The 19,874-nt window shown below is 46.2% G+C and overlaps 3 protein-coding genes across 6 annotated transcripts in view; 2 read left to right on the top strand and 1 right to left on the bottom strand.

Moving 5' to 3' along the window:
- Positions 1-2,435: 2,435 nt before the first annotated feature.
- The window catches only part of TMEM101 (transmembrane protein 101), a 51,428-nt gene continuing 33,989 nt past the window's right edge, over positions 2,436-19,874 (top strand). For 2 of the 4 annotated variants that reach the window (XM_074224268.1, XM_074224270.1), the window contains exons 1-3: positions 2,436-3,566; positions 3,914-4,094; positions 4,469-4,615. In XM_074224268.1, coding sequence (XP_074080369.1) covers positions 3,157-3,566; positions 3,914-4,094; positions 4,469-4,615 — 738 coding nt within the window. In that variant the 5' untranslated portion in view covers positions 2,436-3,156. Of the gene's footprint in view, positions 3,567-3,913; positions 4,095-4,468; positions 4,616-8,108; positions 10,948-19,874 lie in introns of those variants that run through there. The other 2 variants (XM_074224269.1, XM_074224271.1) reach the window with 2 other exon arrangements.
- Positions 8,524-17,029, bottom strand: NAGS (N-acetylglutamate synthase). Its single transcript, XM_074224267.1, is given in 8 exon segments — positions 8,524-10,649; positions 12,051-12,233; positions 12,478-12,649; positions 13,247-13,427; positions 14,094-14,307; positions 14,642-14,916; positions 15,919-16,108; positions 16,110-17,029. Coding segments are annotated over 8 exon segments (1,668 nt in total). The 5' UTR covers positions 16,409-17,029; the 3' UTR covers positions 8,524-10,495.
- The window catches only part of PPY (pancreatic polypeptide), a 50,957-nt gene continuing 45,756 nt past the window's right edge, over positions 14,674-19,874 (top strand). Inside the window, exon 1 of the mRNA XM_074224277.1 lies at positions 14,674-15,752. Within this exon, the coding sequence (XP_074080378.1) occupies positions 15,588-15,752 (165 nt within the window). The 5' untranslated portion in view covers positions 14,674-15,587. The remainder of the gene's footprint in view (positions 15,753-19,874) is intronic.

Genomic DNA, 19,874 nt, shown 5'->3' with positions numbered 1-19,874 from the left:
ATCCTAGGCTTTAATTGGTTACAGTTCCTTGACCTCCATTAAGGACCCTAGGATTTGGGGGCCAGCCTGAGCTGAGATGATATCCAAAGAACAAGAGTTTTAAGCTCTATCTTGACTAGCAAGTTAATGACTTAAGTGTTTCCATCTGTGGTTTTGTCCTCCAAATCTGAATTGGGTGTGGGGTTCAGGAGAAATAAACTTGTTGGAGAATGGTTTCTTTTTGTTGTGCCTTTTTTAGTTGAGGTGGGGGGGAGAGAAGGGAATTCTGAGTTTGGGAAGTGCTTGTTATCTGTCATCACCAGCAGTTAGTCCCCCACCATCTTTCCCTATCCCCCTACATCTTTAGTTGTTTGTCTTGGTCATACTTCAATACCTCAAGTGTCCAAACTATAAGCTAGTGATTAGATAAAAATTACAGCTTATTGTCCATCTGATGGTCTACTGTACTAGACTGTAAAGAAACTTAGAGGAATACAAAAGAAAAAATGGAGTCATTGCCCTTTTATATCTTGCAACCCTGGGGAGATAAGACATTTAAAGAGATAGAAGTAAGATCTAAGTGCCATGATAAAGGTAGAAGGGGAACATTAGGGGTAAAGATAGCAGGAAATCTTGGGGACAAGAACAGTGAATACAATTTGACAGAAGCCTGGGACATACAAAGGGAGATGAACTTGAAAGATGAGTGCTGTGTATATAACTTAAATAAAATTTGTTTACTGTCTTGGGGAGGGGGAGATTTGTCTTTACATATAATTGGAAAAATAAAGCATTAGTAAAATTAAAAAAAAAAAGATGAATGATGGGCTAACAGTGACCAGTGAAGATTTTTAAGCAAGGAAACAATGTGAAGAGAACTTTGTTTAGGAAGCTCTATAAGATCATACTAGAGGTTATCTAGTTCAGTCTCATTTTACATGGAAACCTCTGAAGCCCAGATAGGTTGAGTTGTCCCAAAGAGGCAGTTAAATGGATCTTATATCTAGGGATTCCAAATACAATCCTTTTCCACTGCACTGTGCCTCTGATCCATCTTGCAACTGTTGGGTGGACTGGAGGCAAGGAGACTAGGAGGAGAGGTGAGATGCCCTGAACTCAACAGATAACTACTGTTGAGAAAACTTGTGAGTAGAAAGAAGGCAGATTGTTGTGAGGGGGTTAAGTAAAGGTTGGTGAGAAACCTGAAGTATTCCTTTTTTTTTTTGGAAGACAATGGGGTCAAGTGGTTTGTCCAAGGTCACACAGGTAGGTAATTGTTAAGATCAAATTAGAACTCATGTCCTCCTGACTGTAGGGCTTGGGCTCTATTTATTGCAGCACCAAGCTACCCCCCAAAGTGTTTTTTAAAAAATCTCTTTAAAAATTGATTCTAAGGGATGGCTAGGTGTTGTAGTGGATAAAGCACCGGCCTTGGAGTCAGAAGTACCTGGGTTCAAATCCAGTCTCAGACAATTAATAATTACCTAGCTGTGGCCTTGGGAAAGCCACTTAACTCCATTTGCCTTGCAAAAACTTAAAAAAAAATAAAGTCTAAATAGGGGAAAATCTGAAAATGTTAGTGGGAAAGAGCTAGCAAATGTTCTGAGATAGGGATGCTAGGAAATCACTTTCATTTTCCAATATTTCTTCCCCCTTCCAGAGGCTAAAAACTTATGGACAAAATGAACCACTTCAACTGAATACAACAGTATATGCAAATTTCTTACAGTACCCTACCTTTAAAAAGAGGAGTTTCTTTGACATATCCCTTCAGAATCATGCATGGGTCCCTGTAACTGTTTGTTTTTTTTCTTTCACTTTTATATTGGTATATATTTGTATAGTTATGGTTATTGTGCATGTTGCTTCCCTGGTTCTGCTTATTTGACTGCATCATTGACATGCTTTAGTTTTCATAGTCATCCTTTTTTATGGAGCAGTAATAATCCCTTATATTCCTGTATCAATTTTACCTGTTCCTCAATTGATGAGCACCTAACTTATTTCCAGTTTTTTTATTACTTGTTCCAAAATATTGGTGTATATTTGAACCTGTCTGATATCCTGGGGTAAGTCCCTAGTAAGTGGCATGTGGATATGTCAGTAGGTAAAGACATTTTGGTCATTCTTAGCATATTCCAAAGTACTTTCTTGAGTGGTTGAGCTAATTTGCAGATTCACTAGCAATTCAAGCTTGTCTTTTCACAATTAAGAACTATAATTTATTGGGTAACTAGGTGGCACAGTAGATAGAGCACTGGCCTTGGAGTTAGGACAGGAGTTTGAATCCAGCCTCTGACACTTACTAGCTGTGTGACCTTGGGCAAGTCACTGATTGCCTCGAATCCAGGGCCATCTCCAGTCTCCTGATTCATAACTGGTTACTGGACCCAGATGGCTTGGAGGAGAAAGGGAGGCAGGTGACTTAGCACAGCAGCCCCCCCCCCCCCCCCCCCCCAGTTCATGTGGCGTGACACTCCATGTTATGGCATCACCTCTTTGATGTTATGCTCTTCTTTGAGCACGAAGGACAAACATCACTATAATCGATGAAGAAAGGTGCTAGAGTAGGTGGAGTGTGGAGTGGCACAGCAGTTGGAGAATGGGAGGGGCTGCAAGTCCTTTTCCAGCTTTGCCTGTTTCAGTACTATCTGTCCTTTGAGACCCAACATAAAACCAATCTCTTCCACGGAGTATCTCCTAGCCAGAGAAGGGTCCATTCTACTGCCAACTTTGGACCTTAACAGAACCCCAAACAAGTGACTTGTGGGAGGCCTGGAGGCAGGATTAGGCTAGGCAAGATGAACTAAGCAAACGTAGGAAAAGGGGCCTGTCCCCGGAGATTCTCCCGTGGCCTTGTGGGAGTCGGTGCTGCTTGCAGGGAGGGACCTGGGGGTCGCCTTGAACCTCAGTCATTAGACGGGGCCCGAGGAGCAAACAGCGCGGTTGCCTCACCCCACCGTCCTGCATGCTTATTAAATTTTCAAAAAGATGCCGGCCGAGTGGGGAATTTGACAGCAGGCTCTGGGCATCTGGAGGCGCACGGGCCCGAGGGGCCCTCTGCCCCCACACTCCTCATTTTGCAGATGGGGAAGCTGAAGCTCAGAGAAGTCCCGGGCACATCTCCGTCCAGTGTGCAATGCGGAATCCGTTTGCATTTCTGAATCTGGATTTAAAATGACTGAAAGAAGCCGCAGCCAGCGCCGCAGCGCCGAGCCTCATCCCCGCACACGGGCGTCCCGACGCGCCTTCCTGCGCAGCCGGAACCACGTGTCGCCCGGTGTGGTCGGGGCCGGAATCAGTTTCCTGTCGGAAGGGAGAAGCCGGAGGCCCGGAAGCGGCCCGGAAGCGTCCCTCCGCGCTCCCCCGTCACCCTTTCCCGCCCACCCCCCTCTCCCGGCTCTGGAGCGAGGCCGAAGCCCAGGCCGCCCCCGACACTCCTTCCCCAAGATGGCAGCCAGGCCGGGCCGCCGGCGGCGACTGTTGCAGCTCCTCATGCAGTTTGGTACGGTGCTGCTCACGCGGTGTCCCTTCTGGGGCTGCTTCAGCCAGCTCATGTTGTACGCTGAGCGGGCCGACGCGCGCCGGTGAGCGAGCCCGCTCGGCCACCGTAGGCGGGCGTGCGGGCGGGGAGGGAGGGAGGGGGCGGTGCGGGGGGCGGGGGCGGGGGCGGGGGCGGGCGGAGACCCAACCGCCGCCGGGGGCACGCGTGTGCCGGGGCCCGCGGGCCCGGGACCCGCCCGGATGGAGGGTCCTGCTCGCAAGCGGGGGGCCTCCCTGCGCGTCTGCCCGGCCCCCTCGGCCGCGGCCTCCCCGGGCGCGCAGGGACCCCTGTTGGATGGGCGGGGCCGTGGTGCCCGGCAGAAGCCTGGCACAGGAACTGCCGGCTGGGCATCTCGCAGGACCCCGCGTTACTGCTCTGCTTGCCCTTCAGGAAGCCGGACATCCCAGTGCCCTACCTGTACTTTGACATGGGGGCCGCCGTGCTCTGTGCCAGCTTCATGTCCTTCGGGGTGAAGCGCCGCTGGTTTGCGCTGGGAGCTGCCCTCCAGCTGGCTGTCAGCACCTATGCGGCCTACATAGGGGGCTATGTTCACTACGGAGACTGGCTTAAGGTGAGTGGTGCCCTCCTCCTGAGGGCAGTGGGCAGAAGCAGCCCCTTCTGGGACCTAGGTGAGTGGGCGCGGTGCTCAGTCAGTCCCTGTGGGACCCATGCTAGGGCCCTTGGGAATCGAGCAGGGGCACATTTGGTATCTATAGTCAGCCCCCTCAGTGGTGTTCAGTAGAAGGGAAGATGGCTTTAGGAATCATGCTGGGAGAAGTGGGAAGAGGGATGGGGAAGGGGAAAGACTTCCCAGGGAGGAAGACGTGTGTTGGAGAGGAGAAATCGGAGAAATCGACTGTCTTGGGAAGGACAAAAGTGGAGCTTTGCCCTGGAGAGTCTTCTTTGGATAAGCTAGTTCTGATAAGGTTTCTCTTCTGTTTCCAGGTCCGAATGTATTCCAGAACCATCGCCATTATTGGTGGTTTTCTGGTGTTGGCTAGCGGGGCGGGGGAGCTCTATCGCCAGAAACCACGGAGCCGCTCTCTGCAGTCCACAGGCCAAGTGTTCTTGGGCATCTACCTCATCTGTGTGGTAGGTCAAAAGGGTTGGGATGGATCTTTCCATCAATATCCAGTCTTTGGAGAGGGAATTCCAGTTAGGTGACCAGGGTTGGGGCTTCTCCACATTTTAGTGGAGCTTTGCCTGAATTTCTGGAGGGTAGTTGGCATATTGTCCTATTCTAGGAGAGGACAGAACATCCTAAACCCTTGAATCCTCTCTCTTCAGCAGCTTGGCCTTTTAGTCAGCTTTTTAAGTGATTCAGGCAAAAATGTTCCTGCTTGCTTGGCTCTCTTTGTTCCTGGGATCAGACTGACTGTTGAGGGATTTCTTTTAGATCTGCATTGACTGCAGAAAAAAAGTTGATGCCAACCCTAAGTTTGCTTTAAAAAGTTGCTTCTTATCCTCATCCCAGCCTGAGCTTAGATTGTGCTATAGAGAATTTTAATTCAGTTCAGGGACCCACATATGGACTGACTTATATGAGGTTGTAAGTGGGGTAATTCCAGACTGATTATTCTCTGGGGCAATTACTGCTGATGGGTCAGCCTCAGAATTCTACACCTTTTACTCAGGAAAGTTGGAATATTCAATAAACATTTATTAAGGACTTACTCTATGAAATGCCCTGCAATAGACACCAAAAAAGAAAAAAAGAAAGAAAACCTGGTCCCTAATGACCTGAACCTTATGACCTAGGAAGGAGACAAAACATAAAACACTATAAGGTACATAAAAAAAGCTTTAGAGTGGGTGGGTCAAGAAAAGCTTCATTGAGGGGTAGACACCCTCTAGCTAAGCCTTGAAGGTAAGGGTGATTTATCAAGAGCACAGATGGGAGAGGGCGTTCTAGACTCTACTGGGGTTGAGGGATGGTGGTGGGAAGAATTGTTTGTATTGGGCATAATGAGAAGGCACAGGGGTGGAGATGGGAAGGCATGGCATATATTAGAGTCAAACAACTGTGTTGAAATATTTTTGGAGGAGTCCAGACCTGTGATTTCATCAGCAAAAGAAATTCTTGGTGTGGAGATTCCCTCTACCTATACAGATTACCAACACTTGTAAATTATAGCTATAGTGAATGTATAGGACACAGAGCTAATAGAGATCAAAATCAAGACTTGAAAAACCAAGTCTTCCTCGTTTTCTCTCCACTTTTATATTTTTGTTAGCTGACATCAAATTTTGTATAAGACATTACTCCTGTTTTTGTTGAATGTACAGTTTGGTTTAGTGATAAGGCACAAACAACGGAACAACTAGCCATGCTTCAGGGACGTCTGATTTAACTAGTGATTAGTTTACTGCTTCTTCTGATCTGCAGTCACTCCTCTGTGGCCTAGCAGAAAGTATTATCCAGTCTCTGGAAGAAAGATTCATCCTTGTATTCTTCATAGGATGGGTTTCTTCATATTTAGTTAGGCAGTTCCATGACCATCCATCCCCAGGCTTGTGAAGGCCTCCTTTTTGGGATGTTTCTGTGATTTTCCAAGATTTTGTTTTTAAATAGTATTTTTCCCCCCAATTACATGTAAAAATAATTTTTAACATTCATTTAAAAAATTGAGTTCCAAATTTTCTCTCTCCCTAAGACAATAAGCACTTTGAAATAGATTACATATGTGTAATCATGTAAAAATTTCCATATTGTTCATGTTTTAAAAGAAGAAATAGATAAAAAAACGAAAAATAGCATGCTTTGATTTGTATTCTGACTATCAGTTCTTTCTCTGGATAATGAGAGCATTATTTTTATCATGCAGCCTTTTTTACAAGATTTTCTGATTCTTTGAGCTGTTTAAGACCGAGTTTCAGAGAATGTACTGATTGACATTGATTGGGAAATCCCCTTCTTGAGATACTCCTCCAATTGTTGGAGCCACAGGTCTGGTTTTTTTTTTTTATTTTTTTGCTTTCCATTTTTATTTTATGTAAAGTCAGCTTAAAATGAAACAGTTGAAAGAAACATGATAAAGACAAACCACAAAAGCATCAGGTACAATAGCTAACAGTTATCACTTTGAACAATGAAGAGGCAAAATAACCACTTACACTCATTCCTCAAAATCTCCAAAAGCTATATGATCTTTGTACACACAGGTCTGGTTTAAAAGACAAAGTATGTATTTAGTGCCATCTCTTGCCTCTATGCCTTTGCCATGATTCTTGGAATGCATACTCAGATGCCTCACTATGATCCTCTGATTTCCTTGAGGGAACAGCTCAGTGTTCATCTTCTGCAAGACACCTTTTCTTGTTTAGCACTTTCTGCCTCTTAAAATGACTGCGCATTCCTTTTTTATACTTTGTATTGACATATCTGGGTACATGCAGGATTCCCTCATCCAAGGAGGATGTAAACTTCTTTTGGGCAGGAACTATTTAGTTTTTGTCTTTTTGTCTTCATAGTAAACACTTATTACATGTTTGTTGAATTGAATTGAAATATATATAAAAAAGAAGGGGTCTCAAATACCAGCCTCAGAAGGTTGGGCTTGATGCACTTGCCAGTGGAAATCACTAAGGTTTTTTGGGCAGCAAGTCATGTCAGTTTTGTACATGAGGTTGATTCCTATGGCAGGGGCAGGTAAGATAGATTGAAGGAGACAGACACTAGAGGTAAAGATAGATATCTGTTAAGTGACTATCACTTGATATCTGGATTGTGGGAGAGAAAGTGTCAAGAGTATATGAGTTTTGGGGCAGCTAGGTGGCACAGTGGATAGAGCACCGGCCCTGAAGTCAGGAGTCCCTGAGTTCAGATCCCACTTTAGACACTTAATAATTGCCTAGCTGTGTGACTTTGGGCAAGTCACTTAACCCCATTGCTTTATTTTTTTTTTTAGGTTTTTGCAAGGCAAATGAGGTTAAGTGGCTTGCCCAAGGCCACACAGCTAGGTAATTATTAAGTGTCTGAGACTGGATTTGAACCCAGGTACTCCTGACTCCAGGGCTGGTGCTTTATCCACTTCACCACCTAGTCACCCCTAACTCCATTGCTTTAAATTAAAAGAGAGAGAGAGAGAGAGAATGAATGAGAGAGAGAGAATGAATGAGAGAGAATGAATGAATGAATGAGAGAGAATGAATGAATGAGAGAGAATGAGTTTTGTGTGTAGCAACCAGGAGAAAACCTAGTACTTACAAGGTACTCATTAAGGGTGGTTTTCTGTAAAGTCATGTTTTAGAGATGTCGAGGATGAAGACAGGTTGCTATTTAATTTGGCAATTAGGAGATTATTAGTGACCCTAAGAAAATAGTTTTGGAAAGAATAGGGAAGAGGGAACTCCAGTTGCAAGGAGTTAAGTGGATAATGGGGGAGTGAAGAATTCAAGTAAATTTAGACTTTTTTTTTTTTTTGAGGTTTGTTGGTGAAAAGGAGGAGAGATTTTAAGACAACAAGAATCAGTGACTCTCTAAAGGGGTGATCAGTAGTTGAATTTGATATAGAGGGGATAGTATTCCAGTTAGGGGTAATATTGTGTCTCAGAGACTACTGACCTCCCCCTGCCCTCGCCCCAGGCTTACTCCCTCCAGCACAGCAAAGAAGATCGCCTGGCATATCTGAATCACATCCCAGGAGGGGAGCTTACACTTCAGCTGCTCTTCATTCTTTATGGTGTCCTGGCGTTGGCCTTCCTCTCTGGCTACTATGTGGCCCTGGCTGCTCAGATGCTGGCTGTGCTGCTACCTCTCATCATCCTCCTCATTGATGGAAACATCATCTATTGGCACAACACTCGGCGAGTTGAGTTCTGGAATCAGATGAAGCTCATTGGCGAGAATGTGGGCATCTTTGGGGCTGCAGTGATCCTGGCCACAGATGGCTGAATGGTACTCATTAGGGATGGGGTGAGAAGGGCAGATTTTTTTTGGGGGGGGGGTACAGGGAATTTTCTTCTACAGGCTGTTTATTTATGCTTTAAAAAAAAAACCAAAACCAAAAATCCTTTTGTGATGATTGGTATAAAAAGGGTCTTTACCTTGACCCCCTAGGAAATGCACTTTAAGAGAAAGGAAGAAGCCCTTGCAGTTGGAATGGGGTGACCCAGGAAGGGAGTATTTATTTCTGGAGAGGAACCTCTGGGAAGATCAGGAAAGGATTCTGGCAGGGGAGGTGGGTAGAGGAAGGGAGAAGCTAGATGGGGCAGAAGCAGACCAGAAGAGAAGCAGAGACACAGAAGAAGATAAGAACCAGATGTATATATTTCTTTTTATACAATATCCAGTATAGTTAAGCTCTTGAAGAAAGCATTTTGATAATGGTATTTGTGGGGGGTGGAGGTAGGGGTGGAACAGCATGGACCAGACTCAAGAATAGCCAAGGAGACTGATCCAGCCCAGTTTTAAGTTTTATTTGTGTTCTCTGGATTTCTGGAGAAAACTGTTTCTATCACTCCCCTTCACCAATTCGCTTAACGTTTCTTCTTGACCGGGCTGGGTAAGGTGATTCAGAGCATGGCTGTTTTCCAACCTATTATTTCCACTTTAATTGAAGCCTTTTTCAGGTTCCACCACATCTTTGTTCCAAATTTTGAGGTGGGTACCCTCGGGGCAAGAGCACCTTTCTCCCTTTCATTGTCCTTGCTTCCCAGTCAGCACACACCTTCCAGAAATAAATACTCTATACACATTTATGGGTTTGCTTTTCTAGTTTTCCTGCAGGCGCCTTTGATATGATGTACTGATTTTATACCTTAGATTATCTCTTCTAGCATTAGCCTCCCACTTTGCCCTCTTTTTTTAGAGATTGCATGCTAAGATACCTCTGCTTACAACTTTTGGTTCTAATCCATTCTTGTTCTGTAGTTAAGTTCTTCCTGATGGGCCACTTTGTTTTTTTCTCCTACAATTCAAATTAATTCCCCCACCCCACATTTTCCAGCCTTTTTAAAAAATAACCATTAAAAAATTTATGAAAGAATATATGGATACCTGATTTCTTGTGTAAACAAAGAGTTAGGGACTTATTTCCATCCAGATGTGCAGGAAAGGAAGGTTGACAGTGCCAGGGATGGACTCATGGCCCTTGCCTCCTCAGTGTCTATTTGCTGTTGACAAATAGTCCCATCCTCAAAAAACCAAAATCCAGCCTGTCATTTGAGTAGATGGATCTGCCTTTTCCTTTCTCTTTCAGCTGATATTGGAAGTTGATGTTACCTTAACCCTTCTTAAAGGGTAAATGTTAATTGCTCTGGAAGGGTGGTATAGATCTTGAGCTTTAGAAAGAGTAGGACCTGCTACTGTCCTGATTGGGCAGTGACTGTTTTTTGGCCTGAAGTCACTAGGAACTGTAGAGAGGATCACTTCTGCTCTTCCTTTTTCCATTAGGATTTTGTTTTCTTTATTACAATGCTTAGAGAGAGGGCAGGAGTGGAATCTTCCAGTGGTCAGCAGAGTTTAACTTTGAAAATACTCCCAGTTTGCTATTTTTCTCCCCAACTCCAGGAGCTTTTTTTGGATCCTTTTCTCTCAGGATTTTGTTCTGTCTTGTCATCTCCCTCCCCCTCCCCAACTTCCTAATGCCAATCCAAGAGCTGAATAAGCCCAACATTTAAATAAGTCTCAAGAAAAAAAAACTAGAGCTAAAGAAACGAATCTTAAGTGTGAATTTTAGGAGTGAGAGGCGAGACTAATATCTGGGGACAGGAAACCTCATCACACATGGAGATGGTCATTTTTTTACCCACACATTGGTTGTCCTTGGGTAGAAGTCCCAACAGGATCACGGTTCCCAGAGAAGATGGAAAAAAATAGATACTACTTGGTTTGGAATTTCTGGCAGATTTCTGGCCAGTTTCTCTGCCAGCAAGTCTGGGCCTGCCTCCTAACTTCCCTGGGACCACCGCTTCAGCTTGGCTCTTGGCTGCACACTCAGTTGGGCTGCGCCAAAGGGCTGACGAGTCCTGTCAGCTGCCTGGGTCAGAGGCAGGTTTGCAGAAGGAATCGGGCAGGCCCTTGGCATGGTTAACAAGCTCGTAGGAGTCCCGGATATCAGACAGGCCAAACCAGAAGAAGATCCACTGTTTGTTGGAGAAGCTGCCATCACAATTCTTAAAATACCTGGGGTGGTAAAGGAGTAGTGGTTGGACATGTCAGTGAATAGGGTCACTGCTCTCATTCAGGCTAGTGCCATGCTTCAACTAGGAGCTGGGTTTTTGTTTTGAAATACTAATGCCCCCTCAATATCTTGGTTTAGCCTCAGTGCCTCCCTCCTATCTAGGCAGGTTGTTCCCTTGAACAATAATTCTCTTGCTTCTTGCATGTGAGAAAGAATCTAGCAGAACACAGCCAGGAGCGAGGGGCAGGGCAGAGCCAGGTAGAAGCAAGATTAGGGTAGGAATTCTTAACCATTTTTGGTGCTATAGACTGATCCTGTCAGTAACAGTCTGGGTAAACCTCTTGACTCTTTAGAATCATGTTTTTAAATTCATAAAATGCAGTATATTGGATTACAAAGTAAATCTGTTAAAGAATACACAGACCTGGTCTAGAAGGATGGAAAGGAATCTTATTTGGTGGAGGAAATCGTTGAATTAGTATTAAAAAATCTCTCAGATGCTGCAAGTTTGTGCATCTGCTATTCAGCCACACACACGCACGCGTGTGTGTATTCCAGTACCATACATATATAGTATGCTTCCTAGAGGCAAAAGCTTTGAATAGAGCTAGAGTTTATTAAGTAGGAGAGTGAGTATCACAGTTGGGCTTAAGGTAGGAAGGAGTAGGACCTGGGGAATCAGAGGCACTTGGTTGCTTTCTGAGAGGGTGAGTGTAGTGTTCAGGAAAAGTTTAGCTGAGAGGGGCCAGGAGCAGAATCCAGACTTCAGAATCCAGAGATCAAGCTGGGAACAGGCTGCCAAAGTGCCTAAATATAGGTTTCTAGGCATAAGGCATCACAGTGAATATTTTCCCTTTTGCTACATGAAACTGAATTTTGTAACTATCTTGTAAGCACCAATCACTTTAGAGTCTGGCCCTTAAGAAATGTCATTTCTAGATAAGTCTATGAATATGTTGTTCCTTTCCAATAGGGATGTGAAAAGAAAGGGGATGGGTAGATGCTATGATCTCTGGAGAACCCTTGAGCTCTGGAACTGCAATAAGGATGCCTCTCTTGGCATACAGAAATGACATTGGGGTACCTGGAAGGGATGAAGGAAGTCCAGGCCATAGGGTCAATCTGAGAGGCTTGCCAGTTCTCTGATGGCAATAGTATCTGCTGCTTGAACCTGGAGGAACTATTATGGGTACAGTAGCCCATGGTATCACCCATATATAATATAGTATAATCTTAATGCATTAGGCCCAGAGGCAGGAAATTGATTCTAATTCCTTGTCACTAACTTGCTGTGTGACAATGGTTTTCTGGTATTTTGGAGTTCTTGTTGGTCAAATAATGAATCTGGACTAATTGATCCATCTAGTGTCTCATTTAAGAGTTTAAATATAAACAGTGCCTACCAGGGGTTGATGGGATTGGTGACACGGGATCGCCAGAAAAGTCGCTGCAAGTCCTGCCGCATGCACTCCCATAACATTTGGCCTGAGCCCTGGCCCTTTCGACTTGAATTCACCACAAACTTGTCCAGGTATGGGGTGCCTCCCAGAACAGGTTCAGTGGTCAGGATGGCTGCAGCATTGTACCTGGGGCCAGGGTGAGTGAGACAAAGTCAGACTTTCTATCCTTATCAACCTCAACCTCATCAGAGCTTCTTGGTGCGCTCCTTTTATTGGCCTGTGAGGCTTGTCAACATTTCCCAGGCTTCCTCAGATCAGATTCTTTACAAAGACAGTCCTCTATCTTTCCGCTCATTCTCTTTTGCCTCAGCCCCTTTCCAATACCTTCAGGAGCCCAGAATCTAGGCATAGCATGACTGCCTTGGCTCACCCTTCAGAATAGTAAATGGAGTGCAGCCGTGGTCGAAGAGAGGCCAAATAGTCATCCCGAAGCTTCTTGCCAAAACTTGCATTTACAAGATCTACCAGTCGTTTCTGATCCAGCTTCTCTAGGCTTTCTACTCGAAGCATCCGGTCAGCATTCTTAAAGAGGGTCCCTGACCCTGGAACAAGGAGATGACAGGGGCAATTAAACTGCCTACTTCCCCCTCTTCCTCCAAGGCTGCTCCCCTTGCTCTGTTATCTACTCAATGGACTACTGATTTTTCCTAACTCCTCCAGCAAGCAAATGGAATATGATGCTGATATAGCCTGAAAAAGCATCTCTCCTTAACCCCATTTCCATTTTAGTACAGCTTATCTTCCCATTACAGGATCTCCTCATGCTAGTCACTGCTTCCCCCCCCCCCCCTTGGGTTCATAGGAATTAACTAGAGTGGGAAGTTAGTGACCAAAGGAGTTCTGCCTGGTGTGTTGCTATTCATCATTGTTTGCCCGTCTTATGTGACCACTGGAATTCTGTAAGTATCACTCATACCCATATTTGTTTTTTATTTTTATTTATTTTTGTTTTTTTAGGTTTTTGCAAGGCAAATGGGGTTCAGTGGCTTGCCCAAGGCCACACAGCTAGGTAATTATTGTCTGAGACAGGATTTGAACCCAGGTACTCCTGACTCCAAGGCCGGTGCTCTATCCACTGTGCCACCTAGCTTCCCCTCATACCCATATTTGGTAGATCTTTCCTCCCTAGCTAGGCTTACCCTTGTTGCTGAAGAGTTCTGTGAGCAAGGTATTGGCAGATGTTATAACAGCTGAGGAGTCGTGGGATAGCCGGCCCAGCACATCCACAATAAGCCGAATTTGCTGCCTCTCCTTGCTGCTCACCCACTGGGCGTTTGTCACTAAGTCCAGGTCAGCCGGCAGGTTCACATTACTCAGAACCTAGTGTCCGGAGAGAGCATGACAACGACCCTATCGCTAGCTCCTTTCTCTGAGCTCCAATCTTTCTCAGGAACTTTCCACATTGATCCCTCCAAGTGATTTCCCAGTCATCTTATTGATTCCTTTTTCCATGGTGTACCCCCCCCCCATTCAAGGCTAGTCACATGATATGACAACTAGAACAGAACCAAAAGAACCATTTACATACTAATGAAAGACTGGACATGTTGGGGACTTTGGTCTTGGGTAAAGCATTTCCCTTCGTTATGAGACATGGTTGTCTTGTCGGTTCAATTAACATGCTTTTTTTTCTTTGTTATATAGAAAGGTTTGATGGGGACATAATATAGGATGTTAAAGAAAATGACTAGCATAAAAACAAAAAGCAATGAATAACTTTAAAAAAATTTAGAGGCTGGTCTGATCTTAAGTTTTCTACATGTCAACCTGACTCAGGGTGGGGTTCTGGGCATCCCTGAACCCATAGGAAACAAGTGCAAGGTGAGACATGGGAAGTAAGCAAAAGGGGCTAGACAAGGAACAATCCAAATAAGTTGTTCACTTTGGTGAACAGCTCTGAGCTGGGGATCAAGACCCAAGTTCCTGAAGTTGAGGTGGGGTGAAAAGATAGAAGAATGGAGATTTGGCAAGATGGCTGCAATCTACCTTCTGATTGGCATCCCGGAGGCCCCCGGCAGTGTTGAGGAAGATGATCTTGGTAGGCAAGAGAACCTTGGCTAGAGCAGCAGTGACCTCCAAGGAGTTGAGCAGCACAGAGCGACGGGCACCTGTCTCGCCAATAGGACACAGGATGGGGATGCTACCCGACTCCAGACACCATTTTAGCAGGTCTGTCTCCACAGAGACAATGCCACCATAGCTGCAGGTAAGAGTTGCAGTAGGGGCTCAGCTGTCTGGGGTTCCATGACTCTGGGAGCAGGAAGCACAGATGGGAAAAAGATCAAGCTCCTCTGGTGTGTGGGGAAATGGCAGGCTGGCAGGTATGTGGGCTTAGGAAGGGAGGGTCCTAGTTACCTGGTATGGCTTTGCAAAGTAGAGCTAGAGAGTGATAACTGATAGGGGAGAGACCCAGCATCCATGGACCTCAGAGGGTGGGGACTATATCTTTGGTACAGAGTCATTAGTGCTGGCTAGTAGGAAGGAAGCTTGAAGGTGCCTGGGGAGCAGTGGGTGTGGAAATGAAAGGTCCTTACGTGGCCTGGGGGGCAGGTTCAGCAGCGCTCAGCACAGACCCTGCCCCAAAAAAGGGCACAGCCGTGGCTGCGTTGTGGCGCAGGGAATCCACAAGGACCTTGCAGCTCTGAGCCATCTGGGCCTTGGCCTCCCAGAAGGAAAGGCAGCCAGAGGGTGCAGTGGGTGCTGGGAGTCCAAGGACCACAAGTGGCTTCATGTCCATCCGTTGCAAGAATGCCAGGGCGAAGGCCAGGCTTAGAACCGCCTCTGTACACCTGAACACAGCTTCATCCACCTTTAGAGGAGGAGGTGATGAGAGCTTTGAAGATGCCCCCTCCCATCCATTCTCACTCTTATGAGACCCAGTGTTGCTACTGCTTTTGGGATCCTTGATGTCTGAACCTTTCACTGTGTAATTCCAACATCCTCATTTCTCCAGATGTCTATACACCAGCATCCTCATACCTACATTCTCTCCTCTGCTGCTGTCTGTCAAGTTGTCCATTGCCATCTATACCTCTTTGTCCTGTCCCCAGTCCTTGGTGTCTCTCCTTGGAGTTCTATCCTCCCCCCAGCCCATACTATAGCCATTGGGTCCCCTTAGTATATCCCTAAGTCTCTGGAGGTTTCAGCTGCATCTTCCAGAATTCTTCCCTTTTCCTCCTCCCAGACCATATGCCAGTCCCCAGGGCTCTGATTAGTCTTGCACTTCATTCCTGAACTGCTGCTCTGCCCTTCGGTCTCCCCACCCCCCAATCTCATCCTCCTGTTCCTTCAACATTCCCCTCCCCCTTTAGAGGTGGCCTTGGACCCCATAGGGCAGAGTAGGTGGGGCACTGGTTGGGGGTGGGCCAAGGGCAGGCAGACTGTTGTTCTGTCCTGTTTTTCCTTTCTCAATTGCCAGTGCCTCTGAATCCAACCCCTTTCCAGCTCCTTCCCAACACCACTGGTTTCTGTGTTTCTCACATGGTGTCCTCTAGTACTTACCTGCTGCCTTACTTCTCCCTCCATCACTACCCTAACAGTCAGTGGTCGGCCAAAGAGATCTCTCAAGACGGACCTGCAGCTGGGATACTTTTCTACCTCCCTCACTCGGCCCGTTTGCAGGGGCCAAAGGTGCCCTGCACTCAGGTGACTGCACTAATGCCCCATGGCGACTGTTGTCTCCAAATAGCCTGTTAGGGGACAGCCTCCTTCCCTCTTCCAGCATAAGCCCCATCAGTTTTGCCCTGTTGGCCCCAAGCAGAGAGAAGCCAGGGTTTCCTGTCGCCAAACGCCAATGTCGGCTCCTTCTCACCTCGATGATGGCAAAAGGTTTGTCCGCCGAGTCGTGGGTGGTCTGAAACTGGGTGAGCCAGTGCCTCGCCTCCCCGGGGCTGGCCCCGCACTCGCTCAGGAACGCCTGGATGTCCCGCTGGACCAGCGAGCGGCTGGAGCGCGGCGGCGGGCTCACGGCGGGCGGCGGGCTCACGGCGGGCGGCGGCGCGGGCCGCTGGGCCTCGGAGCGTGGGGGCGGCAGGCGGACCCACCCCCGGAGGAGGGCCCTTGTCCCCTATCGCCCCTCCGGAACCGCGCTCGGCCTCCTCTCGCGGCAGCTGGGTCCGAACCCGGGCGGTACTGAGGCGGCGCCCGGGGCTGGCGCCCCCGGATCCCCGGCGCCTGGCGCTACTGTTGAACCCGCGGGCACCCCCCAGAAGCCGGAGTCGCGCACTTGGCCCGGCCCCTGCTCCTATCACCGCAGCCGCTGCTACTCCGGCCAGGGTCCGAGTCCCCGGAGCTGTCGCCATAGCAACCCCTTTGTCCCCCCCAGCTTGCCACAGTATGGACCCGGTACCGGCTCCCAGGGGACTCTTAATCCTCAAGGGGGCGGGGTTCAGGTCTGGAGTACCTGGAAGGCGGGGTTCTCTGCTGAGTTGGGGTGAAAGGCGGAGCGCCGATCCAGCTCCGGTGACCTATTTGGGGCGAGGTCAGGAGGCGGGGCCGGGAGAGGGGCCACGCGGGTGTCCCATCCCCGGCGCCCCTCCCCCCGAGGCAACACACAACCAAGTCCTAAGTCATGTGGCCCCTGAGATAAGGCGGGGGACCGGGGCTGCCTTTGATCCGCTGCCAGAGTCGGTTCCAGGAACTGAACCGGAAGGGAGACTGGGTCAGAAAAGCCTGGCGGCGGGGTGGGGTCGAGGGAGAGGAGATTGAGGACAGGTGCGAGAGGAGCTGGGGGTCGAAGGGGTTAAGGGAGAATTTCACAATTAGAGAAGATTAAGGGGAGACTGGGAATTGAGGACTCACCTGTTCCTGTGGACCGGGGGGAGGGGAGCAGAGTGCAGAGAGCAGAGGACTGGGACAAGGATTAGGACAGGAATCAAGGATAGGGAGGGGAGAAGGGAAAAGGATGTGGAACACAGGGAATGAGGAGCGGACCAGAGGAGAATGGCGGGGCGGGGGTGGGGGGGATTCAAAGATCAACTCTCTCCAAAGTTCTGTGGGCCTCCACTCTTCCCTGGAAGTCCGAATTGTCTGGCTGTGGGACGGCCCCCCAGGTCCTACTCTCAAAGGCTGAGTGGCTACTAGAACAATGACACGAGTCATTTCCTAAATCTCCCTGCCTTCCCCTGGTAAACATAGGTTCCAGTTTGTATTTCTATCACTTGCTGTCCTCACCTGGAGTTTAGGGAAAGGGAGGGAGAGGAGGAAGAACCATGTGGTACTTCTAATTAACTGGATTTGATTTTTCCTATTTCCTGCTTGAGAATTCAGGGAGTTGAGTAAATCATCAAGGATTTAGCTGTTAATGGTTTGTTCCCATTCTACTCATTCTCTCTCCCTTTTTCTTTCTCCCTCCTTTCTGCCCCATCCTGGCCCCCAATATACTTAGAATCAACTTGCTCCTGACCCAGACACCCATAATACTGACAATTTTGCCCCTTCCTTAGCCCTGGCCACCTCCTGCAGCTATTTCCCCCTTGTCTTAGAGGCACAGTCTGATTTATTCCCTTCCCCTGCCTGACAAACCCCACCCAGCTGGTCTGAAAACTTAGACTAGTCTTCTTTTTGAGAGTTTTGGCATCAGGTATTCCACTGTATCAGGATCCTCTTCTCCCCCTTTTCCCCAGAGTCCTGAGTCTCCCAGAAATATAATCACCTTCAGAAAGCCATTCTTGAATCCCTAAACCCTCCTTTCTTTCCTCTTCTCCCCTTGACAGGAATTCTTTGCAGTTCCTCATGCTTTGAAGACTCTCCCTCTTTCTCTCCACTTCCAGGAAGCCTTGGCTTCCTTTAATTCCCAGCTAAAATTCTTCCCTCTTTCTACATGAGGCCTTTCCCAATCCTTAATTCTAATACTTTTGTTGATTTTATTCTATGTATATAACTATAGTCTATGTACATGACTTGTTCATACCTAATTGCTTGTTGTCTCCCCCATTAGTGAACTCCTTTGAGAACGAGTCTACCTTTTGCCTTTCTTTGTATCTCCAGGGTTTAGGACAGTACCTGGATATATCTAGATATATACATATATAAACATACATACACAAATGTGTATATTTGTACATCTAATGCATGTGTATGTATTTATATTTTGCTTAATATATTTATTGACTGATGTCAGTCAATTGCCAAGACTTTATTAAATACCTACCATGTGGCAACCAGTGTGCTAAACTTCGGGGACACAAATACAAAGGTTGAAACCATTTATATTCTTAAATAGCTTATGTTCTAACAGAGACACAAGTATTTATGTCTGTATCTATGGGCAGCTAGGTGGGGCAATGGAGAGTACTGGGTCTGAAGGCAGGACTCATCTTCCTGAGATCAAATATAACCCAGATACTTACTAGCTGAGTGACCCTGGGCAAATCACTTTACCCTGTTTTGTCTCAGTTTCCTCATCAATGAGTTGGAGAAGGCAATAGCAAACACTCTAGTATCTTTGCCAGTAAAATCTCAAATGAGGTCATGAATAATCAGGCAATTAAAAATGATTGAATACACATATATACATGCATACACACTTAGATTATATCTACATATATATATTCATACTCATCTATGCACACATATGTGCAAGATAACTATAAAAAGAAGCTAGGTGATGCAGTGGACAGAGTACTGAGTTTGGAGTCAGAAAGTCCTGAGTTCAAATATAGCCTCAGATATTTACTAGCTAGTCACTTAGCCTATTTGCCTCAGTTTCTTAAACTGCAAAGTAGAGTTAATAACAAAACATATCTCTGTAAAGTGTTCAGCACAATGTATGGCAGATATTTGATGCCATGTGAGTATTAACTATTATTATTTTTTAAATAATCATTTATTTTCCTAATTACTAATGTTTGAGAAGAAGACCATGACATCAGGAAGGTAATAACATGAGAAGCATATGAATTGGATTTGAGTGAGGGGCTGCTGTGCTAAGTCACTAGCTTCACTTTTTCCTCCAGAGCCATCTGGGTCCAGTGGCCAGATATGAATCAGGATGACTGGAGGTGGACCTGGATTCGATGCAATCAGGGTTAAGTGATTTGCCCAAGGCCACACAGCTAGTAAGTGTCAGAGGCTGGATTCAAACTCCTGTCCTCCTGATTCTATCCACTGTGCCATCTAGCTGCCCAATTACTATTATTAAAATAAATGAAAATAAATAGAAGGTTGTTAAGTAAAAAGGAATGGAAGCACTAGTATTTGTAATCTGGAAAGGCTTTTCATAGAAGGTGGTACTTGAACTTCCTCTTTTTTAAAATAATATTTTACTTTTTTCCAATTACATGTAAAGATAATTTTTAACATTCATTTTTCTTAAAATTTGTGTTCCAAATTTTCCCTTTATTCCCTCACCAAGACAGTAAGCAATTTTATTTATATGTGTGTGTGTGTGTCACACATATAACACACATTTCCATATTAGTCATGAAAGAGGAAACAATTTATAAAGGGAAAAAAACACACCAAATAAAGAAAGTGATAAATGGTGTGCTTCAATCTGCATTCAGATTCCATCAGTTCTTCCTCTGGATGTGGGATAGCACTTTCCATCATGAGTATTTTGGAATTGTATTGGATTGTTGTATTGCTGAGAAGAGCTAAATCATTCACAGTTGATCATTGTACAATGTTACTGTTGCTGTATACAATGTTCTGGTTCCACTTCAATTTGCATCAGTTTAAATCTTACAAGTTTATTTCTGAAATTTGCCTGTTGAGCTTCATTTAAAAAAAAAAGTGAGGAATTCAATTGGGGAGGGGAGTAAGGGA

Source organism: Macrotis lagotis, chromosome 2 (assembly GCF_037893015.1).
Source record: "Macrotis lagotis isolate mMagLag1 chromosome 2, bilby.v1.9.chrom.fasta, whole genome shotgun sequence".
Classification (NCBI taxonomy): Eukaryota; Metazoa; Chordata; class Mammalia; order Peramelemorphia; family Peramelidae; genus Macrotis; species Macrotis lagotis.
This window is presented reverse-complemented; position numbering and strand designations above follow the sequence as displayed.